Below are 25,240 nucleotides of genomic sequence, written 5' to 3'. Positions count from 1 at the left end.
ACTGTTTGTCCTGCGCTGAAATCATGCAATAATGTCACCCTGTGGAAAGGATAAGCTAGCAATACACATAAAGGTTCCATCAGGTCAATCTAAGAATGTTTGGCAGGGCAGTTGTGATGGGGCCACCATTGATCAAATAATCAGCCTGTTAAACAGGAACTGGCTGAAATTCATACAGTGCATGGTCGACTTTTGTCTTTGATGGATATGTAGGCTTAATTGGACTTGATAGGTGATAAATACATTACAATTTAGGTCTAGCTGACACATTTTAGGCAGTTCTAGCAACTGTTTTTTGTCTTTGGAAAATAAAAGTTTAGAACCATAATAATTGCTTTCTGTTGTAAGTACCTCAGCAGTATTATATACACTCACTGGCCACTTTATTAGGTACACCTGTTAAATTGGTAAAACATATTGCTAATCAGCCAATAACATGGCAGCAACTCAATTCATTTAGGCATCTAGATGTGGTGAAGATGACATTCTGAAGTTCAAACTGAGCATCAGAATGGGAAAGAAAGGGGATTTAAGGGACTTTGAATGTGGCATATTTGTTGGTGCCAGATGGGCTGGTCTGAGTATTTCAAAAACTGCTGATCTACACAAAACCATCCCTAGGGTTTACACAGAATGGTCCTAAAAATAGAAAATATCCATTGAGCAGCAGTTGTGTGGACGAAAATGCCTTGTTGATGTCAGAGAAGAATGGGCAGCCTGGTTTGAGATGAAAAAAGGCAACAGTAACTCAAATAACCCCTCGTTACAACCAAGGTATGCAGAATACTATCTCTAAATGCACAACACATCGAACTTTGAAGCAGATGGGCTACAGCAGCAGAAGACCACACCAGGTGCCACTCCTGTGAGCTAAGAACAGGAAACCGAGGCTAAAATTTGCACAGGCTCACCAAAATTGGCTATAGACAATTGGAAAAACCTTGTCCGGTCTGATTTCTCTATTTCAGCTGCGACATTTAGATGGTACGGTCAGAAATCGGCATAAACATGAAAGCATGGATCCACCTGCCTTGTCTCAATGGTTCAGGCTGATGGTGTAATGGTGTAGAGGATATTTTTTTGGCACATTTTGAGCCCCTTAGTACCAATTGAGCATGTTTAAATGCCACGGCCTACCTAAATATTGTTGCTGACCATGTCCATCCCTTTAGTGTACCCATCTTCTGATGACTACTTCCAGCAGGATAATGCACCATGTCACAAAGCTGAAATCATCTCAAACTGGTTTCCTGAATATGACAATGAGGTCACTGGCCTCCACAGTCACCAGATCTCATCCAATAGAGCACCTTTAGGTTGTGATGGAACGGGAGATTCCCATCATGGATGTGCAGCCGACAAATCCTCAGCAACTGGGTGATGCTATCATGTCACTATGGACCAATATCCCTGAGGAATGTTTCCAACACCTTGTTGAATCTATGACACAAAGAATTAAGACAGTTCTGAAGGCAAAAGGGGGTCCAACCCGGTACCTAATAAAGTGGCCGGTGAGTGTAGCTTATCCCAACCCCTGGTTATCCCAATCCCTTTTGTTAGACAGCTTGGTCTGCATGTAAATGTGGTGAAAAATATAAATTAAGGCATGTAAGAAATAATCATTACAGGTATTAACCCCATATTTAACAAAATATTTTTTACTATAGTGGTCCTTAAATTTTTATGGCCTTCAGTAGATACTCAACTCACAGGTCCCATAAAAAAACTTACAAAAGTTAGAGCTAAAGGACAAATACATTTACATGTCCACTTTTTATTAAAAAAAGGAATACATTGCGTTTAAATGTATGTTTGTATATTTATATATTCATGCATAGAGATATTTATCTGCTTTAACCTGTCTAGCTTATGTTCCTTGTAGTGCAGCAACGAGGGAAAAGCGAAACCTCCAGAGTTAAATTTATCACTGATCAAAAATAGAAGCTAAGTAAGATTGCCCAGAGTCACCGTCCAAACGTTTGGCCAGAGGATCCATCTTGTAATGGAGGAGCTGACGGGAATGTAGTGTGACAGTCAAAGACTTACAAGAAAGGAAAACATCGGAAGAATTCATAGGACGTTTGTTCTCATACGACTGCTACGCAGAGGTTACAAGGTACAAACCTCATAATACAAAAAATCTGCAATACAAACTATATGATCATTGTTGCTACCAAAATACACATACAACACAAAAATATATAACATCGCTTAATAAAACTTCATATTTTTCAGAATTAGAGGCATACAATGTCAAACAGATGAAGTACCTTCACCACTTTTATAACACAATACTATGTTTTATTAATAAAGAATCGTAGGGAATAATTAAAAACTTTTTCTAACAGATGTAACAGGCTACTTAAAAAAAAAAAAAGATAAATATAGATACTTACTAATTAGGCATATAGATATTTATAGTCGAAGAAATGTAATATTTAAGTAATTGATATTAATAGGAAGTCATTCAACTTTGTGCGTTTATTCTGACCTTTGGACATAGGTACATTGTAGTGGGTGACATAAAGCTTTCATGTTGGTATCAATGCTGTTTATTGGCAGTTTATCATGGATACAAAGTGATGAGACACAGATTCATTTAGGGATGAGTAAGATAATACTGTACAGAAAATTCATGGACACAAGACCTTGTATTGACAAGCACAGAGAATATACAGTCAGGTCCATAAATATTGGGACATTGACACAATTCTAAACTTTTTGGCTCTATACACCACCACAATGGATTTGAAATGAAACAAACAAGATGTGCTTTAACTGCAGACTTTCAGCTTTAATTTGAGGGTATTTACATCCAAATCAGTTGAAAGGTGTAGGAATTACAACAGTTTGTATATGTGCCTCCCACTTTTTAAGGGACCAAAAGTAATGGGACAATTGGCTGCTCAGCTGTTCCATGGCCAGGTGTGTGTTATTCCCTCATTATTCCATTTACAAGGAGAAGAAAAAAGGTCCAGAGTTAATTTTAAGTGTGCTATTTGCATTTGGAATCTGTTGCTGTCAACTCTCAATATGAGATCCAAAGAGCTGTCACTATCAGTGAAGCAAGCCATCATTAGGCTGAAGGCTGAAAAAACAAAACAAATAAATCAGAGAGATAGCAAAAACATTAGGTGTGGCCAAATCAACTGTTTGGAACATCCTTAAAAAGAAAGAACGCACCGGTGAGCTCAGCAACACCAAAAGACCCGGAAGACCACGGAAAACAACTGTGGGGGGATGACCGAATAATTATTTCCCTGGTCAAGAAAACACCCTTCACAACAGTTGGCCAGATCAAGAACACTCTCCAGGAGGTAGGCGTATGTGTGTCAAAGTCAACAATCAAGAGAAGACTTCACCAGAGTGAATACAGAGGGTTCACTACAAGATGTAAACCATTGGTGAGCCTCAAAAAACAGGAAGGCCAGATTAGAGTTTGCCAAACAACATCTAAAAAACCCTTCACAGTTCTGGAACAACATCCTATGGACAGATGAGACCAAGATCAACTTGTACCAGAGTGAGGGGAAGAGAAGAGTATGGAGAAGGAAACGAACTGCTCATGATCCAAAGCATATCCCCTCATCAGTGAAGCATGGTGGTGGTAGTGTCATGGCGTGGGCATGTATGGCTGCCAATGGAACTGGTTCTCTTGGATTTATTGATGATGTGACTGCTGACAAAAGCAGCAGGATGAATTCTGAAGTGTTTCGGGCAATATTATCTGCTCATATTCAGCCAAATGCTTCAGAACTCATTGGACGGCGCTTCACAGTACAGATGGACAATGACCCGTAGCATACTGCGAAAGCAAACAAAGCGTTTTTTAAGGGAAAGAAGTGGAATGTTATGCAATGGCCAAGTCAATCACCTGACCTGAATACGATTGAGCATGCATTTCACTTGCTAAAGACAAAACTGAAGGGAAAATGCCCCAAGAACAAGCAGGAACTGAAGACAGTTGCAGTAGAGGCCTGGCAGAGCATCACCAGGGATGAAACCCAGCGTCTGGCGATGTCTATGCGTTCCAGATTTCAGGCTGTAATTGACTGCAAAGGATTTGCAACCAAGTATTAAAAAGTGAAAGTTTGATTTATGATTGTTAATCTGTCCCATTACTTTTGGCCCCTAAAAAAGTGGGAGGCACATATACAAACTGTTGTAATTCCTACACCGTTCACCTGATTTATTATTATTATTATTTCAGGTACTTATATAGCGCTGTCAATTTACGCAGCGCTTTACATATACATTGTACATTCACATCAGTCCCTACCCTCAAGGAGCTTACAATCTAAGGTCCCTAACTCACATACATACACAGTAGGTATTTTTTTTAAATACAGGATCCAATTAACCTACCAGCATGTCTTTGGAGTGTGGGAGGAAACCGGAGTACCCAGAGGAAACCCACGCAGGCACAGGGAGAACATGCAAACTCCAGGCAGGTAGTGTCGTGGTTGGGATTCGAACCAGCAACCCTCTTGCTGCTAGGTGAAAGTGCTAACCACAACACCACTGTGCCGCCCGTATTTGGATCTAAATACCCTCAAATTAAAGCTGAAAGTCTGCAGTTAAAGCACATCTTGTTTGTTTCATTTCAAATCCATTGTGGTGGTGTATAGAGCCAAAAAGATTAGAATTGTGTCGCTGTCCCAATATTTATGGACCTGACTGTATACAAGATTATTATATGTAGATCAGGTAAAAAGGAATCTTTTAGGTGGAGATTTAAAATTCTCGCATTTAAAGCACATATTTATAAAAAAAAAAAAAAAAGAGTTGATTCTGGCATATTTCTGAAAAAAAGGCTCCACTACAATATCTCCTGCTGCTTGTGCAAGTTATAACATTTCATGCCATGGTGCAAGGTGAATGGGGGGTAAACAGCTTAAGACCTTAGGCTACAATCCTCTATTGCTTTGTGTTGAATGTATAGGGTATATGTATGGGGCATTCGGCACACATAATCAAATAAAATGAGTCTTCCATAATCAATCTCCCTAGCATATCTGAGACCCATTGTGGATTTTATTTTTTTTTTTTATTTTAACCCCCCCCCCCCCCTCTTTGCAACAAACTATTTTCAGTTATTATTAAAATCTAGTAAAAAATTAAAATTAATACTAAAAGAACCTAAAAATAAACTGATATTGCAGCATTTTTTCAAAAATCCCCAATGTAAAGGGCATTCAGTGGTTTCTTAACTGAGAACACCAGCTCAGCCACCACTGCCAAAACTATGGCGGCACAGTTGGACGGTATCAATAGGACTGACAGTTCCTGCACAAATCTACTGAAGTCCAAGCTCTTGTGCCTGAGTCCACTGACCTTGGTACACCTTTGTCAATTGTAAACATTGGTAAATGATTAATAAAATTATTGATTACTTAGTTTAAAATTGTAAATGTTTAAATGAAGCTTGTGTTGGTGAATTTGGTAACACTGGCTAAATAAATAAGGCTAATGTTGCTAAGACCTGAATTCCCCATCATAGAATCCAGATATTGGGTGGTGACAGCAAAACAACAAAAATGCATGCAAATGCAGACTGTTAATGTATTTCAAACAAACGACTAACCCTCCAACAAGCATTGGGCTTTAAAAAGTTTCAGATGACCATTAAATCGATCATTTGCCGCTTTATAAATATGCATCTTGGTACACATGTACTGTATACTCCTATGGATATATGCTTGCTAAAACAAGAGAATATAACAAATAAAATCTAATGTGGTCACAGGAACCCAACACATTGCCATCATTTTTTCAATGTCAAATTTATGGGTGTTGGGTGATGATTATTGGTGGTATGCATTCGTTTATTAGAGGCATGAACTGGCCAAGAGTGTCTACTTCTCTCATTTTTTTAATTCTCTAAAATAACTTCTAAACTAAAGAGGCCTTATATGGAGTATCATGAAGAAAACATGTCACATGTATGGAGACTGGTTCCTGTGGGCACAAAGCAATGGATAGCCAAACAGTAAACTCTAGTAACAGCTTCCCAACTAACTAGTATAAAATAGGGGTGTGCTTATGGTTCACGGAAAGCTGCTAGGTTCCTTACAGGAAGCTCATATTAACTGGGGTAGAAAACAGAATGGGGAAAAAGTTGTGAATTTTTTTAAAAAAAAGCAAAACAAGAACACATGGTAACCAAAAAAATAAAGAAAATAATAAGTATGGTGACAACACAATATAGTTGTGAAACATAAGAGATGTGTAGTGCAGGAACTGATAATGGGACCAAAAGTGAATAGAGATAGGGAGTGAAAAAAGAATACATGATGAGATTGTTGACTTCATGACAAGAGTTTGGTTGCTTAGGCCTTATACACTCCAAAGTTTCTGGCATTTTTCCATACCCAAGATGGCGCAGATGGGGCATACAGCCGCCCACTGAATTGAAAGGCTGTATGCCCCTGTACCCACATAAACGCTGATGCTTCTGTGCATGCAAAGCTTTCAGGTTTGGGGAAAACATTGTATACTTGGGTAAACATTGGTATTTACATGAGTACAGGGGTGTACAGACATTTACATCTATGGCCAGGTGTATGTACCACCTGAGGCATCCCAGGCATGAGAAAACACTAGAAACTTTACACTAGGCATATCTTATGGTCTCTTGTAGTCATGCACCAGAGCCTGTACAACATAGACTCCAATGTACTACCCCCCGCCTAGAAAGCACAGGTGCTATGTACAGAGGCTCACAGACATGAATGACTGTTTTCAGCTGTACTTGTGTATTTGCGGTTGCTTGTGTAAACACTCCTATAGGGTACAGTATATGCAAAAATTAGAAAAGTTTCTATTTTCTTGCATACGCCAAAATGTTATATGAGTATTTACAAAAGCACTGGCATACAGCCAAGTACAGCCATGCACAGTCACTGACTTGTTATTAAAGCTGCATTTCTGAGGCTATCGTCCTCATCTTTGCTTACCCATTTAGTGACCCCAAAAAAGTATTCAAGTCAGGGGTCCTAACCTTACAGCCTGCATACCAGTTCCTAGTAAGTTACTTGTAACAAAGAAAGGAGGAGGATGAGGTTGCAAAACTTTAAAACAGTAGACAGTTGCAGCTTTCATATTTATATCTTGAGCGATTTCCTGGGATTAAAACCATTAATTACTCTTAATCCTCCCTTAGGATGGCTGATGTCAAGTCTCACTATGAGCCCTTACCTGTCCATGACCTACAGCGACTTCTCTGGAGTCACAAATCATCCACAGGACATGTCAACCAAGTATGGCCAAAACTGTACCTGGGAAATGCGTAAGGAGACTGAGCATTCAATTGGATCCTTGTGCATCCTTCCTGCATATTGTAACTGTATAAGTTTAAACCGCGATGTCAAATTTGTGCTTTTAAACCAACCTTCTGGATGTCTCTAGATGGCCGAACAAAGATTTCATTTGCATCTTAATTTATTTAAATCTCTTGGTGCTTTGCTATTACCAATGCATGCTATATGTGCAGATAGGGCAATATGATGAGTATTTGAAGAGCTTAAACATAAGGGAAAACCAAATTTAAAGAAAGAATGTAAAATTATACTGCACAGAAACAGACTTATTTTTGGGAATTTGGATTAGGCTGTGGCAGGTAGTGTCCTGACCCTCTTCTGAGCCATTGGTCCTGCATTAATATTGCACAGCCTTTTTTTTTTATAGACCCTAATGGAAAAAACTTTCAATCCTCAGACTTGCAAAAAAATGACTTTAATAATAAGGTTAACGTATCACTAAACCCACATCATAAAAAACTATCAATAAATGGTGTATTACATGCAGTTCATACTCACGCAGTCACTATGAGATTAGTTTTCTGTATTGTGCAAAAAAAAAACCTGGTTGATCCTGATGTTCTCTATTCCCTCCTTCTCTCCAATTCAGTAAGGGATTTTGCAGAGCAGAGTTGGCAGCTCTGCACATGCTCAGTTTTTAGTTTCTATGCTGAGCATTTCATCCCTATCACATCTGAGCAGCGCATGTGACTATTGAGTCACACATGTAATCCATATACACAGTGGTAAATGTCAGCCCACTCCCTCCCTCCTCCTTCGTGCCCACTAACCAGCTAAACACAGACAGATACCCATCCTTGCTTACATAGTTACATAGTAGGTGAGGTTGAATAAAGACAGTCCATCCAGTTCAACCTGTGTAGGTGTGTGTGGCTGTAATCATCTCTCATACCCCTGAATGTTCTGATCCTTGAGATTTACATCTAATAGTCTTTTGAAAGCCATCATACTTCCCGCAGAAACCACCTCTTGTGGTAGAGAATTCCACAATCTTGTAGCCCTAACAGTAAAGAACCCCCCACGTTGCCTGAGGTTAAAACGCTTCTCCTCTAATCGCATTGTATGCCCCCAAGTCCTCATGCAATCCCTTCGACTGAACAGCTTTTTTTCTAAGCTGAGATCCCCATTGAGATATTTAAAAATTGCTGTCATGTCCCCCCTCAGGCGTCTCTTCTCCAGGGAGAATAAATCAAACGATTGCAGACGCTCTTCATAATTAAGGTCCTCCAATCCCCTAACGGCGGACTCGGCAAAGTACGTCACAAGTCCGGCCCCCCTCCTCCTTCGCCCGCCGTCGCACCGTTCAGAATGTGCAGCGCGCTTTGCGCAAGCGCAGTGGGGAACTGGCTGTGAAGCCGCAAGGCTTCACTGCTGGGTCCTCTTACCGGCAAACGCGGTGGCAGCACCTGACAGATGATGAAAACATCAGCTAGGGTGCCAACATTGCTGGATTCCAGGCCAGGTGTCCTAATATTAAAAAGTCAGCAGCTACAGTAAGTATCCGGAAGGATTTGCCCCCTTAATGACCAGGCCATATTTTGCAATTCGGCACTGCGTTACTTTAACGGACAATTGCGCAGTCGTGTAACGCTGTACCTAAATAAAATTGATGTCCTTTTTTCCCCACAAATAGAGCTTTATTTTGGTGGTATATGATCACCTGTGCGATTTTTATTTTTTGCGCTATATACAAAAAATAGCAACAATTCTGAAAAAAAAAAACAATATTTTTCACTTTCTGCTATATAACATTCCCAGAAAAAATCTAAAAATCAAAATGTAACATTTTAGGCCAATTTGTTTTCTGCTACATATTTTTGGTAAAAGAAATCGCAATAAGCGTAGTTTGATTGGTTTGCGCAAAAGTTATCGCGTCTACTAACTACGGGAAAGATTTATGTCATTTTTATTGTTCTTTTTTTTACTAGTAATGGGGGCGATCTGCAATTTTTTGCAGGACTGCGACATTGTGGCGGACAGATCAGACCCCTGACTGACATTTTTGACACTTTTGGGAGGACCAGTGACAGTACTACAGTAATCAGTGCTAAAAATATGCACTGTTATTGTAACAATGACACTGGCAGGGAAGGGGTTAACACAGTAAGTGATCAAGGGGTTAAATGTGTACCTAGGGGCATGTTTCTAACTGTGGGGGGCGTGGCTTGTGAAATGATCACAGAGACCTGTGTTCCTATATAGAAGGATCACAGGCACTCTGTGCTCATTCCAGGGAGAAGAACGGTCAGCTGTGTTTACAACAGCCGACTCTCCTTCTTTCTCAGCGGGGAACGATCGCGGGTGTCAGACAGCAATCGGAGCCGCCTGCTCCGTGCAACTGGATCCCCGCTGACCAGCGGCGGCGTGCGCTCGCCCCCTTGCTGCAGGCGCGCAACCGATGTATACCTACAGCGGTTTGCGAGTGGCTGCCTGCTGCAGTATAATTTATTTTTACTCTGTATTCCAAAGGCTGTTTTTTTCTTATTTTTTTATTTTGAACATGTGACCAGCAGCAGAAGGCTAGAAGCTCCCCCCTGCCACTGTTTCCCTACAGATAGGCTGGGAAAGAGCTGGGTCATGTGATAGCTGTATACCCATTAGGATAAAGGTAATTACAGTGCCATCATCCACATACAGAAATAGAAGGGACAATGTAAATTAAACAGCGTGTATTTAGTATTACTTTAGGCCACACATATATGGCCTTGTGATTTCGGAGAAGAATCAGCCCCCCTGGTAGAGTAGAGTAGGCTGCCACTCTCACATTGGGCCAACTGCTGATCTAAGTCAAAGGGTGGATAGCTAAAACATGAATAGGTAGCTAGCGTTGTTAGCCTTCATTTGTTTAAAAATTCACTTATACATTAAAATTATGCATGGTTTTTCACTTGAATCTGTTGTTCTGTTCAGTATAGAAGTTGTAAGCCTTTCTTTCCTTGGACAAAGAATTATTCTAAAAACTCTCTTCACTAATTTTCCCATTCTCCTGCCTCCCGCGCCCGTTTCCAAAATTCCTATTATTATTTACCCAGCATATAATCAAGCATGCATTCTCTTTTTTGATATTTTTAAACATAAAAATATTGGTTATATTTAGAAAGCATGCAGCCCTATTTATTTAGGAAAGTTAAAGAAATTCTCCATCCCTTTTACTGCAAACTACAGCACACAATTCTGTGCCTACCCATAAACCTTAAAGAGGAAGTAAAGCCTAGAAAAAAAAAATATTTTTGGTTACCTGCAAAGTAAATGCATAATTTGCTAGTATGCAACGCATACTAGCACATTAGGTGACATTTACCTGCAAACGAAGCCTGCATCGTCCCCGCTGCAGGCTGCATCCATCTTCACCCGTCTTCCTTCTGGGTCTGCGGATTCCGGCTGTGCTACTGGCCAGAGCCACGTGACGTCACTCCAGCACATGCGTGCGGGAGCCGCTGGTCACGGCACAGGGCTCTGAAGAAACGGCACGGGCGGCCGTTTCTTCAGTTCTTCAGAGCACATGCGCCGATTACATCAATATGTAAATATCTTCAAAACTGTGCAAGTTTAAGATATTTTACAGTACCTATAGATAAGCCTTGTTATAGGGTTACCTATAGGTACAAACATTACAGGGGGGGTATACAACCTCTTTAATGGGGGCACTCATTTTCTTTTGACCACACAAAGATCCAATGACTATGATGTACTAGAACAGACCGCCAGTTGTAAGCTATGGAGGTATAGGGATTAGAACAGGGTGTCAAAATCAATTTCACAGTGGGCCGCATCAGTAGTATGGTAGGCCTCAAATGGCCAGTTGTTTCTGCAAAACTAGATGGCCAGGGCACTCCTCCCCCCCCCCTCCCTTACATCACAGCACACCCCTCTTACCATGTGCTGCTGCCGGGAAGAAGCTGGAGGTGGAGCTGGAAAGAAGAAAGTGCAGAGCCTGGAGAAGGGCCAGAGGAGGGTCGGAGTCAGCTGCCAGAGTGCGCTAAATGCTGGGACCAGGGGAGGCAGAGATGAGGAGGTCCTGTAGCTTCACAGAGAGGTGCAGGATCTGTAGGAGGAGTTATGTCCTCCTCTCTGCTGCTGAGTGCATGGTGGGGCCAAATATGAGAGGGGTGCCACAGCTGTAGGAGAGGTGCAAGGGCCACATGAAATGGCCTGGAGGGCCGAATTTGGCCCACGAGCCTTGTGTTTGACACATGTGAATTAGGGGGAGGTGCAACTGTTAAAATACAGCCTGCAGAATAAAATACGCTTGCAAGGCATTGTACCACCTGTAGCGCTCACCTCCTAAAGTGCCACTGGATTCAACAGGTTGTCCTCCCAAGTTACTACAGAAGCAACCAGGCACACAGCAACAGTTCGTTCAATCTGGCTCAGAAATCAGTCTAGGGGTTGTCTTTTTTAAAATTTATTGCAGAGAAATGTAAACAAAGCAATCAATATACGCTTATTGGGATTTTGTTTTACCAAAAACATGTAGCAGAATACATATTGGCCTAAATTTATGAACAAATTAGATTTTTAAAATGTTTTAGTGGATATGTTTCACAGCAGAAAGTAAAAAATATTGTTGTTTTTTTTTTTTTCAGAATTGTCGCAGCAGAGCTCAAATACCACCAAAAGAAAGCTCTATGTGTGGTAAAAAAGAAAAAGGACATAATCTTTTTAGGGTACAGCATCACACAACCGCGCAATTGTCAGTTAAAGAGGTTCTAAACCCCTCTTAATGACTTTTGCCTATAGGTAAGCATATGATAAGGCTTACCTATAGGTACTGTAAATATCTCCTAAACTTGCACCGTTTAGCAGATATTTACATTGCATGCAGCCGATGACATTATCAGCGCATGCGCTCTGAAGGAACGACCACCCGTGCCATGCATACTAGCTCATTATGCCTTTGCCTCTCAGGTTTTTCTTTTGTTCATTTTTTTTCCTGAGGTTTACAACCTCTTTAAAGTAACACAGTGCCGAATCGCAAAAAATGGCCTGGTCATTAAGGGGGAAAATCTTCCGGTCCAGAAGTGGTTAAGAACCCTTGTTACTGTTAAATGGTTTGTTTTAACTTTCGAACTGCCACATTTGCTGAACAGCTCGGTCTGTTAAATGAAGTTGAAAAATATCAATCTTACTGGAAGGTAATGAAAGGTGAAAATAAAGTTAAAGGCGTCTGAATAAAGAAAACAAATCCAGCCACTACATTTAGGAAATGGTAGGATGCAATAAAAAGAGTGGATCGTCTTTGAAGATCAGAGCAATATCATGACGTCACTTCCGGTCCAGGGTAAAAGTAAACATTTTTTTTTTTTTTTAAGTGAAAGATCAAAATGTTTTATTTTTTTTTGACCCCAGATCTCTCTATAAAGAGGACCTATCATCCTTATTTCTAATACAAGGGATGTTTACATTCCTTGACAAAAAATGGGAAAGAACCCCAACAAAAGAAGTTCTATATGCGGATGAAGGGGAGCCGGCTCAATGCGGTATATCCAAACAAATTTATTATAACAAAAAAGTTACATTCCTTGTAATAGTAATAAAAATGATAAAAAAAATAAAATAAAATTGAAGGGACAGTGTAAAAAAAAAAAAGAAAAAATGTAAAGCGTCCCCATCCCTCGGTGTTCGCATACAGAAGAGAACTCGTAAGTTATGCATGCATATGTATATGGTGTTCATACAACCCATGTGAGTTATCGCCACAAACATTAGAGCGAGAACAATAATTCTAGTGCTTGGCCGCTTCTGTAACTCCAATGAGGTAACCTTTCAAGGCGTTTAAAACATTGCCTTTGTAGATTTTTAGGTACTGTAGATTGACGTAATTCCACAAGCATGCACAATTTTGAAAGCATGACATGTTAGGTATCTATTTACTTGGTGTAACATCATCTTTTATATTATACAAAACAATTGGGGTACATGTTGTATTTGATTTTTTCCAAACAAATTGCGTTTGACAAACCGCCGCGCAAATTCTGTGTGACATAAAAAATTGTAACGATCGCCATTTTATTCCCTAGGGTCTCTGCAAAAAAAAAGTTTTTAATGTTTGGGGGGTTAGAAGTAATTTTCTACCAAAAAATACAGATTTAAACTTGTAAACAAAACGTGCCAGAAAACATTTGGTCTTCAAGTGGTTAATACTGTTTTAATCATTGCATTACATCAGAGCACCACAAAAAAAAAAAAAAAACATAAAAACGCTATTTAATTCATTTTTATTATTCAAAGCAAACTCACTGATCCATCCATGTCTCAATGCTTTATTTTGCTGAGAAATCACTTTGGAAAAACACCCAGTCGTAGCCCCTGCGTAGATGGACTTGGTGCTTTCTTTGTAATACTGCAAATTTCAATAGAAATTATTGAACCAGAAAAACATCCCCTAGCAATTCTGGCTGTGGCCATCCTAAATAAGGGCAGATGTTTTATGTAGCATTTACTTCCTGGAATCCATCTGCCCTTGGCTCAGGCAGAAAGGGTGTGCTTGGATGAGAAAACTCCTCCTCCTCTTTTAAGACTCCTAGGATATATGGCATCCAGGACCCAGACAAGAAGTGAGCAGGAGGAGCGGCTGCCCTGGGTGCAATGGTTTATTGCAGGGATGTGGACACCCTGACCCTAACCTTAAGGGAATGAGGGGGAAGCAGTTTGGTATCTTTGCCCTGGGCGCTGAATGACCTTGTCCTGGCACTGATGACATAATTTGCTTTGGCCTGGGAATAAGGATGTAAATGAAAAAATGTAATAAAAAAAGGTCCAAGTAAATATAATATAGCAGCATAAGGAATAAAAGTAGTTCATATTGCTTGAGAAAGTGAAGTTCCACTTTAATGAATCTGCACCTGCATGAATTTGCACTGGCATTACTTGGGTATTTTTCAAAATAGGTTTATATTTAAGTCAAGTACCTTTTTTTCCATCTAACATAAAGTACACAGCTACTTTTTTCGGAAGTTCATTTGACTTTCCTCTAGAGGTCATTGTGGTTGCAGCTTAGAAGAACGAGTTTATACGTTCGTTTTTAGTTTTGCTAACCGTGTAACTATGTATGTGGAGATGACCCCGAGTCTCGGCATGTTCTGTGCTTGATGCTTTCTAAATACAAAGTTATGACTAACCATCCACCTACCAGTAACCACGTGACCCTAAATCAAGGTGACACCCAAGTGATCATAAACTTTAATCAAAGAAAGAAGAGCTTCTAAGTTTTGACAATTCAGTTTGGTTATATGATGTACCATACGCTATGTATTTGTAGCTACCCCTTAACTTCCAGAAGCCAGTAGGGGCTCCATATCTCACCTGGGCTAGTATTTCACTCCTGGTTGCATCCATGGCACATAGTTTGTGTGGGAAACACTGGGCACCAGTGACTTTAATTAAACAAACTGAATTTATTTGACAATAATTCTCAGAAAGGAGACAGGGTTTAGGACATTAGATACCCAGAGCATAGTTCTACACAGGCTCCAGTCTCCTCTCCCAGCTTTACATAACATGAGTCTTTAAGCCAAGATTGGCATGTCTGTGATTTAGAAAATCAGCACAAGGGCTGTGATTTAGAAAATCAGCACAAGGGACAGAACTTACATTTAATCTGAAGTGTCCCATTTGCTGTTGGCAGCTGTAGTTGTTGAAATCTGAAGTTCACTGATCCCCTCCCATAACCCGCAGCTGTTTCAGTGCTGAGGGGTTAATACTATTGAAGACCGTAGAGTATTCACACCCTTTCCTCCCCCTCCTCCTTTCATGAAAGTTGTACCATAACTTTCATGAATGAAAAGCACTTTTCAGCTATAGATCAGCTCCTATGAATGGAGGAGGGGGGTGGAATTGGCAGACATAGCTGACACTCTAGATCAGTGCCTGTAACAGGTTCAGAGATGGTATTACCCTCTTCAGCACCAGAAGATTACAGCTGTGACACCAGCACAATGGACATTTTGGAATAAATGTAAGCAAAGTCCCTTGTGCTGTTTTTGTTGTTGTTTGTTGTTTTTTTGTTTTTTTAATATAAAGTCTAAACTTAGTAGTGTACCAAAGTGGGGTCCGGATCACCAGCCAGCCATATTGGTAAGAGCAAAACAGTCCTTATTTTCCAAAAGTCAAACAAAACCAACTTTGTTCAGCATAAAACAATCACAACAGTCCAGAAACATCTGGTATACAAAAAAACACGTCACCTCGTAGCCAGTATAAACTTGTCCTCCAAAAGAGATTGGAGTGCCCGTCTGCTCCAGGCCTCACCTCAGCTGGTGTTGCCAATTGTAATTATTTTTAATGGCAGCCAGTAAAAATGGGCACTTTTCTCCTGCCAGTAAATGCCAGTGACAGGAAAAGTATGTTCGGGTGGCGCCGGCAGGGGGGTCTGGCGGAGGCAGTGCCTGAGCATGTTGTGTGATGTCAGAAACAAGATATACCTGTGCTTAAGTCCCAATAGCTTGTACATGTATACTATCTATCAGGTGCTAAAGGTGTGTGACCGCATGTTCACACTACAAATTCTGGATGAACCCTCTGCACACTGCTATGTATTCTTTCTAGTAAACTTTGTAATGAAAAACAGGTATTTGTGGTTCACACATATTGCAATACATATTTACAGTATCTCACAAAAGTGAGTACACCCCTTACATTTTTGTAAAATATATATTTTATTATATCTTCTCATGTGACAACAATGAATAAATTACACTTTGCTACAATGTAAAGTAGTGAGTGTACAGCTTTTATAACAGTATAAATTTGCGGTCCCTTCAAAATAACTCAACACACAGCCATTGATGTCTAAACTGCTGGCAACAAAAGTGAGTGCACCCGTATGTCAAAATGTCCAAATTGGGCCCAATTAGCCATTTTCCCTTCACGGTGTCATGTGACTCGTTAGTGTTACAAGGTCTCAGGTGTGAATAGGGAGGAGGTGTGTTAAATTTGGTGTTATCGCTCTCTCTCTCTCCTACTGGTCACTGGAAGATCAACATGGCACCTCATGGCAAAGAACTCTCTGAGGATTTGAAAAAAAGAATCATTGCTGTACATAAAGATGGCCTAGGCTATAAGAAGATTGCCAAGACCCTGAATCTGAACTGCAGTACAGTGGCCAAGACCAAACAGCGGTGTAACAGGACAGGTTCCACTCAGAACAGGCTTCGCCATGGTCGACTTAAGAAGTTAGGTGCACGTGCTCAGCATCATATCCAGAGGTTGTCTTAGGGAAATAGACGTATGAGTGCTGCCAGCATTGCTGCAAAGGTTAAAGGGGTGGGGGGTCAGCCTGTCAGTGCTCAGACCACACGCCGCACACTGTATCGAATTGGTCTGCATGGCTGTCATCCCAGAAGGAAGCCTCTTCTAAAGATGATGCACAAGAAAGCCCGCAAACAGTTTGCTGAAGACAAGCAGACTAAGGACATGGATTACTGGAACCATCATGCCCTGTGGTCTGATGAGACCAAGATAAACTTATTTGGTTCAGATGGTGTAAAGCTTGTGTGGCAGCAACCAGGTGAGGAGTACAAAGACAAGTGTGTCTTGCCTACAGTCAAGCATGGCGGTGGGAGTGTCACGGTCTGGGGCTGCATGAGTGCTGCTGGCACTGGGGAGCTACAGTTCATTGAGGGAACCATGAATGCCAACATGTACTGTGACATACTGATGCAGAGCATGATCCCCTCCCTTCAGAGACTGGGCCGCAGGGCAGTTTTCCAGCATAACAACTCCAAACACACCTCCAAGATGATGACTGCCTTTCTAAGAAGCTGAGAGTAAAGGTGATGGACTCGCCAAGCATGTCTCCAGACCCAAACCCTATTGAGCATCTGTGGGGCATCCTCAAAACGGAAGGTGGAGGAGCGCAAGGTCTCTAACATACACCAGCTCTGTGATGGCGTCATGGAGGAGTGAAGGAGGACTCCAGTGGCAACCTGTGGAACTCTGGTGAACTCCATGCCCAAGAGGGTTAAGGCAGTGCTGGAAAATAATGGTGGCCACAAAAAATATTGACACTTTGGGCCCAATTTGGACATTTTCACTTAGGGGTTTACTCACTTTTGTTGTCAGCGGTTTAGACATTAATGGCTGTGTGTTGAGTTATTTTGAGGGGACAGCAAATTTACACTGTTATACAAGCTGTACACTCACTACTTTATATTGTAGCAAAGTGTCATTTCTTCAGTGTTGTCACAAGAAAAAATATAATAAAATATTTACAGAAATGTGAGGGGTGTACTCACTTTTGTGAGATACTGTAAGCTGGCCAACTGTGTCAAAGTAATCCTTCTTATGGCCAGTCCTACTCTGCTCTGCCAATGCTACGGTGGACAAAATGCCAACATGGGGCAAACAGACACAAGGTGAGGGAGACTTACTAGGTTCAGGTCTGGTCACTAACCTACATTACAACAGAAACAGGATATACCTGTGCTCAAATCCCAATAACTTGTACAAATATATTATACATAAGGTTCTAAAGAGGTGTGACCACATGTTAACACTACAAATTCTGGATGAACCCTCTGCACACTGCTATATAGCAAACTTTGTTTGCAATGAAAAACAGGGATTTATAGTTCACACATATTGCAATACATGTTTAAGCTGGCCAACTGTGTGAAAGTCATCCCTCTTATGGCCAGTCCTACTCTGCTATGCCATTGCAAATGCTACAGTGGACACAATGCCAACATAGGGCAAACAGACACAAGGTGGGGGAGAGTTAGAAGGTTCAGGTTTGGTCACTGACCTGCATTACAAAAGAAACAAGATATACCTGTGCTCAAATGCCAATAGCTTGTACATGTATATTATCCATAAGGTTCTAAAAAGGTGTGACCACATGTTAACATTACAAATTCTGGATGAACCCTCTGCACACTGCTATATAGCCTATTCAGCAAACTTTGTTTGCAACGAAAAACAGCGATTTTTAGTTCACACATATTGCAATACAAGTTTCAGCTTGCTAACTGCATCAAAGTAATCCCTCATATGGCCAGTCCTACTCTGCTCTGCCAATGCAAAGGTGGACACAATGCCAATATGGGACAAACAGACAGGGGGTGCGGAGAGCTACTAGGTTCAGGTCTGGTCACTGACCTGCATTACAACAGAAGCAAGATATACCTGTGCTATAATCCGAATAGCTTGTACATGTATATTATCTTTTAGGTGCTAAAGGCGTGTGACCACATGTTAACACTACAATAGCAAAGCTGAAGTACTCTTTGAAGTGATAGCAAACAATCATACGGTAAATGCTACTATTTCACAAATTTGAGGAGATGAAGCAAAGAGATAATGCTGCTTAAAGCTCATGCAGGCTCTGTAAATGTTGCTGTTCTAACTGGAACCACTTAACTATGATTTTCCCAGAGGCCACAGGCAGTCAGCTTTATAGGTGTGTGCACAGGGTGTGCCAGGTGTGCCCAGGCACACCCTAATCACCCTGTGCAGCACAGATTCCCCCTACTGCCCTGGCTCCCCTCCCCCTTACCCCCACAGCTCTTCCGGCTTCCCTCCTCTCCTTTACAGCCGGCTGTTGCTCGGGGGAGGTTTTAGGATGAGTGGGGAAAGGGGCCGGTAAATATATAATTTGCCGGCCCCCTCCCTTTCTGAATGAACATCGTGAGTGATCGGTAGTGTGTGTTTGGGCTTTGGTGTGCACACTCTAATGCATTAGGCTGCGCACACCTATGGTCAGCTTATAGCAAATTACACACAAGCAGTGGTGTATTTTGGTTTTGTGCTGCCCTAGGCAAGACTAAAATTGGGTGCCCCCCCCCGCCCATGTAAATTTGCCCCAATTCTTTTTTAATGGATGTGACTCCCTCCAAAATTGAAGGACTACAAGTCCCAGCATGAACCCCTGAGATCTCACGAGGGGGGTGGGAGAGAGAGAGGGGGGGTGGGTGAGGGAGAGAGGGAGGGAGAGAGAGAGAGGGGGGATGAAAGAGAGAGAGGGGGATGAGAGAGAGAGAGAGAGAGGGGGGGTGAAAGAGAGAGGGGGGGGTGAGAGAGGAGGGGGAGAGGGGGGATGAGAATGGGGGGGGGTGAGAGAGAGAGGGGGGATGAGAGAGGGGGGTGAGAGAGAGAGGAGGGGTGAGAGAGAGAGAGGGGGGTGAGAGGGAAAGAGAGAGGTGTGAGAGAGGGAGGGGGAGAGAGAGAGAGAGAGAGAGAGAGAGGGGGGATGAGAGAGAGAGAGGGATGAGAGAGAGGGGGGATGGGAGAGAAAGAGAGAGGGAGAGGGTGGGTGAGAGAGAGAGAGAGAGAGGGGGTGAAAGGGGTGGCTCTAGCAACCAGTGGCCAATAGAGTCTCAGGTGGAGGGGGTGGCTTTTTTGCTGCCCCCCTGCAAAGTGCCGCCCTAGGCCTGGGCCTTGTTGGCCTAGGCCAAAATACAGCACTGCACACAAGCATAGTAGTATAGAGACACACACACTTACTCACACACATGCTATTCTAATTAGAGTCTTCAAGTATTCATGCTTATTATTCCTTGTACAGGTTTACTGCCAGGGATAAGTCTGTTCTTCGCGAGCTGGGGATCACCCACATACTTAATGCTGCCTCCGGAAAGCACCGCATTAACACAGGACCAGATTTCTACAGAGATCTTAACATTGATTACTTGGGAGTGGAGGCAGATGATCATCCTTATTTCGACTTGAGCGCTCACTTCTTTCCAGCAGCACAGTTTATAAGGACGGGACTGCAATCTCCTAAAGGTAAATAATACAATGGCATAAGTAAGGTTGTCCTGTTAAGAACCCTGTTTCTATTTCAGTTCATTTATTCATGCATTCATATGAGCTGCAGTGAAAGCTTCATTAGGACATAAATAGGCCTCCTTCACCTTTGTGCAAGAGTTTAAAGCGTAGAGGAAGATGGAAAAGAACATAAGGGAAACAAAGTACACAGACCAAACCGTACAGTGTTCTCTTTATTTTTAGAGCTGTAATGTTTAAAAGAGAATCTGTCACTTTGTTAATTCGGAGCAAAGTGGCAGGTTATCTTCGTAGGTCACCCTTTGAATTGTACCTTCCCCATCTTTATCGGTCTGTAGAAGTGGTAGTCTAATCCCTGTGTAAGCTCCCCGTTGGACTGTATCAGAGTTGATCCAGGGCTAGTGAACTTTTGATGATTGGCTACACAGAACCCAGCACTGCATCCTGGAAGGAAAAGGCCATATGCCCCTCCCACCCCCCCGCACCCACCGCAAATCCAGAAATGGAATACCCATGCCTTTAGTCATGCAGACACATGGAGAAAGCAGCGGAGTGCAGTAAAGGTATGTATTAGAGGCTAAACAAGAGAACCTGTATGGGCAAAGGGACAAATTCTCTTTAAATCTGGAAAATGCTTTAGGATTCATGAAAATAATATATGTGGCATAGATTTTTGAGCCACATTATATTGTATATTTTGATTACCAATTTTAAATTAGATTGATTTATTTCCAATAAATTAGAAGCACCCCCTTGAAAATAAAGAGGTTTCCTGCTGTTTTGGAGCACCAAGATGCTTGCTCGGCTCTTGCTTTGGGCCCCCAGGAATAGATGGTTTACCATGAACTACTTGTTTCTTGAACAGACATACATTGGAGCACAAGGGGCTTTTTTTGCTCCTTTGTTGCTTATATTGTCAAGTTCGCACTTTTTAAATACTGTATATAGCACATACAGTGGGGATCGAAAGTTTGGGCACCCCCGGTAAAAATTTGTATTAATGTGCATAAAGAAGCCAAGGAAAGATTAAAAAATCTCCAAAAGGCATCAAATTACAGATTAGACATTCTTAGAATATGTCAACAAAAGTTAGATTTTATTTCCATCATTGACACTTTCAAAATTACAGAAAACAAAAAAATGGCATCTGCAAAAGTTTGGGCACATTTATAGCATGCACTGCCCCCTTTGCAAGGCTGAGACCTGCCAGAGTCATGGATTGTTCTCAATCATCGTCTGGGAAGACCAGGTGATGTCAATCTCAAAGGTTTGAAATGCCCAGACTCATCTGACCTTGCCCCAACAATCAGCACCATGGGATCTTCTAAGCAGTTGTCTAGAAAACTGAAACTGAAAATAGTTGACGCTCACAAAACTGGAGAAGGCTATAAGAAGATAGCAAAGCGTTTTCAGATGTCAATATCCTCTGTTCGGAATGTAATTAAGAAATGGCAGTCATCAGGAACAGCGGAAGTTAAAGCAAGATCTGGAAGACCAAGAAAAATATCAGACAGAACAGCTCACAGGATTGTGAGAAAAAAAATTCAAAACCCACGTTTGACTGCACGATCCCTCCAGAAAGATCTGGCAGACACTGGAGTTGTGGTACACTACAGTAAACCCCCCTCCATTGCGGGGGTTACGTTCTGGACCCAGCCGCGAAAAGTGAAATTCCGCGAAATAGAAAAACCCTATTAAAATGCATTGTAGGCATGTTTATTTTACTGTGATTTATATAGTAAAATAACATTACAAAAAAAAACGTGAATTACCGGGACCGCAAAAACTGAACCGCGATGGAGCGGGGGATTACTGTATTCCACTATAAAGAGATACTTGTACAAATATGGTCTTCATGGAAGAGTCATCAGAAGAAAACCTCTTCTACGTCCTCACCACAAAAATTAGCGTTTGAACTTTGCAAATGAACATATAGACAAGCCTGATGCATTTTGGAAACAAGTTCTGTGGACCGATGAGGTTAAAATTGAACTTTTTGGCCGGAATGAGCAAAGGTACGTTTGGAGAAGGGGCACAGAATTTAATGAAAAGAACCTCTGTCCAACTGTTAAGCATGGGGGTGGATCAATCATGCTTTGGGGTTGTATTGGCCAGTGGCACAGGGAACATCTCACGAGTAGAAGGAAAAATGGATTCAATAAAATTTCAGCAAATTTTGGATGGTAACTTGATGCCATCTGTGAAAAAGCTGAAGTTAAAGAGAGGATGGCTTCTACAAATGGATAATGATCCTAAACACACCTCAAAATCCACGGGGGATTACATCAAGAGACATAAACTGAAGGTTTTGCCATGGCCTTCACAATCTCCTGACCTTAACATAATTGAAAATCTATGGATAGACCTTAAAAGAGCAGTGCGTGACAGACAGCCCAGAAATCTCAAAGAACTGGAAGACTTTTGTAAGGAAGAATGGGCAAAGATACCTCAAACAAGAATTGAAAGACTCTTGGCTGGCTACAAAAGGCGTTTACAAGCTGTGATACTTGCCAAAGGGGGCAGTACAAGATATTAACTCTGCAGGGTCCCCAAACTTTTGCAGACGCCATTTTTTTGTTTTCTGTAATTTTGAAAGTGTCAATGATGAAAATAAAATCTAACTTTTGTTGACATATTATAAGAATGTCTAATCTGTAATTTGATGCCTTTTGGAGATTTTTCCATCTTTCCTTGGCTTCTTTATGCACATTAATACAAATTTTTACCTGGGGTGCCAAAACTTTCGATCCCCACTGTACACATTATATCCAAACCGATGAGCCAAGAAACCAAATGAACAACAGTAATGGAGCTGCAGCTCCATTTGTTATAATGGCTGATTCCTGGAGCATTAGGGAGGTTGAGGGTACCAGTGTAGCTACAAAGAGCTCTCAGGAAATCTGAAGGAGCAGAATACTTAAAGGAAACCTATACTAAGAGAAATATGGGCATACCATTGCTGGCCTACATCTGAAAATGCTAGATGCCTGGCCATCTATGACTTCAAGATTTTTGTTCACTTACTTGGAACATGCTCACAGCAGTCAAAGCTTGGGTGTATTTAGAATCCATGATCTGAATACTTGTGTTAGGAGTTAGAAATGGCATATTTCCCAGTACAGTTTCTCTTTAACCACTTAAGCCCCGGAAGATTTTACCCCCTTCCTGACCAGGGGGTATTTTGCGATTCGGCACTGCGTGACTTTAATGGACAATTGCGCGGTCGTGCGACGCTGTACCTAAACGAATTTGACGTCCTTTTTTTCCCACAAACAGAGCTTTCTTTTGGTGGTATTTGATCACCTGTGCGATTTTTTGATCACGCGCTATAAACAAAAAAAGAGCGTCAATTTTGCAAAAATAACAATATTTTTCACATTTTTTTATATGAAATTCCCCCCAAAAAAAAAAGTAAAAATCAAAATTTTTTAAAATTTTCGGCCAATTTGTTTTATGCTACATATGTTTGGTAAAAAAAATCACAAAAAGCGTATTTTGATTGGTTTGCGCAAAAGTTATCGCGTTTACTAACAAAGGGAAAGATTTTTGTCATTTTTGTTGTTTTTTTTTTTAACGCGTAATGGCGGCGATCTGCGATTTTTTTTTGCGGTACTGCGACATTGGGGCGGACAGATCGGACCCTTGACTGACATTTGTGACACTTTTGGGGTTACCAGTGACATTTCTACAGTAATCAGTGCTATACATATGCACTGTTACTGTAAAAATACACTGGTTGTGAAGGGGTTAACTTTATTTGGGAGGGAGGGGCTGTGTGTATCCCTAGGGGCGTGCTTTCTACTGTGATTGGCTGTGGCTTGAGCTGTAAGGACACTGATCAACGGATCTACATACTAGATCCGTTTGATCAGTGTCTTTACAGCGAGGAGAATGACAGGTGGCTTGTTTACACAAGCTGCCTGACATTCTCCCTCTCCCCCGCCGATCGCCGAGTGACCGGCGGACATCGGGTCCGCTGGTCACACGCGCGGGGGGGGTCCGTGACCACGTGGGAGCGGGAGCGCGCCTCCGGGGGCGCGCGCTCGCTCCCTAGACCCTCACAAGCTAGTGACGTAGCCCTACGTCACTTTGCCTGTGAGGGGCTGACTGCCGACGTAGATCGGCGTTAGGCAGTCGGCAAGTGGTTAATACATTTCCACACTCAAAATTTTATTTCATTAAATGACATTACAATTACCCTAAATCTGTGTTTTTTATTTTCTATTGTCTTTTCAGGCAAGGTGTTGGTGCACTGTGCAATGGGGATCAGTAGAGCGGCCTCCCTTACTCTTGCCTTTTTAATGATCTCTGAAGGGTTGAGTTTAGTAGATGCTATACGCACAGTGAGCGAGCACCGAGACATCTGCCCCAACCCTGGCTTTCTTGAGCAATTGCGTCAACTGGATAAAACACTGGAGGCCAAGAGAAGAAGCCGGAGAGAATAGTTTATTATCTCTATCAGGCAAAACAGATCTACTACTTATTTTTAAAGGATTTCAGTCAGCTTTATTTCAAATTTCAATCTGATTTTGTTTGATTTTTTATACTATCCTTTTAATATTGACTGCTCAATTCTTTCAAAATCAGAAGTATTGCAGGGGGATGAGGTCAGAGCAAAGTTTGACAACCTTTAAAGTGAAAAAGCTACATCTCTGTTTCTCAGAATAAAAACATATCTGCCACATAGCAAAGGTATTTTGGAAGCAGACATTTTGCTGTTTGGCTCTCCGAAAATTTTATTTAGCACACAAAAAATAATCCAGAAAAGATTAGGATATTTGGTGATTTATTTACATATCAAGTCTGATTCCTCTTTTTTTTTTTTATCTTTTTCTTTTTTTTTTTTTTCATAAAATCTCTATTTAGTGCAGCACTACCACATGATCAAGTGAATATTAAATATATTCCAGTCCTTTATAATAGTGTATATTTATAGATATAAAAAGATGGTGATATAATAAATAATAATCCAATAAAAGTTCATATAAAGTAGAATTCAATAAATAAACTGTTCCATATACCTTTCCAGTGAATGTGCAGTCCAGGAAAATATACAATATTCTTCTCACAAAATTGCTCTTCGCTTTACAATCACCACAGCGCCTTTTACCCTACCTCATGGGGGTCCTCTCACCTGCTCCACTGGACCCCACTATTCTATAGGACAGTGGTGGTGAACCTCGGCACCCCAGATGTTT

General features: G+C 41.4%; 1 protein-coding gene across 2 annotated transcripts; it reads left to right on the top strand.

Moving 5' to 3' along the window:
* The first annotated feature begins 1,956 nt into the window (after window positions 1–1,956).
* On the top strand, window positions 1,957–24,730 carry LOC309563608 (dual specificity protein phosphatase 13B-like). Of its 2 annotated transcripts, XM_082268108.1 has the most exons (4): window positions 1,957–2,116; window positions 7,163–7,288; window positions 19,822–20,042; window positions 24,279–24,721. In XM_082268108.1, the coding sequence occupies exons 2-4, from the start codon at window positions 7,164–7,166 to the stop codon at window positions 24,485–24,487; spliced, it is 555 nt and encodes a 184-aa protein (XP_082124234.1). In that variant the 5' UTR covers window positions 1,957–2,116; window position 7,163; the 3' UTR covers window positions 24,488–24,721. The 2 variants fall into 2 exon arrangements, with proteins under 2 accessions (XP_082124234.1, XP_082124235.1); XM_082268109.1 differs by lacking the exon at window positions 1,957–2,116 and having other exon boundaries at window positions 7,163–7,259; window positions 24,279–24,730.
* Window positions 24,731–25,240: the final 510 nt, after the last annotated feature.

Source organism: Pelophylax lessonae, assembly GCF_965119305.1.
Source record: "Pelophylax lessonae genome assembly, chromosome: 9".
In the NCBI taxonomy this organism is placed as follows: domain Eukaryota; kingdom Metazoa; phylum Chordata; class Amphibia; order Anura; family Ranidae; genus Pelophylax; species Pelophylax lessonae.
The sequence above is the reverse complement of the archived record's forward strand: the minus strand, read 5'-3'. Positions and strand labels throughout refer to the sequence as shown.

Bases quoted from the DNA above. Each gene is read 5' to 3' on its own strand.
- LOC309563608 (XM_082268108.1), top strand. From the start codon at position 7,164: ATGGCTGATGTCAAGTCTCACTATGAGCCCTTACCTGTCCATGACCTA. The intron at 7,289-19,821 runs GTAAGGAGACTG...TTCCTTGTACAG, and splicing joins AAACTGTACCTGGGAAATGC to GTTTACTGCCAGGGATAAGT. The intron at 20,043-24,278 runs GTAAATAATACA...TTGTCTTTTCAG, and splicing joins GGGACTGCAATCTCCTAAAG to GCAAGGTGTTGGTGCACTGT.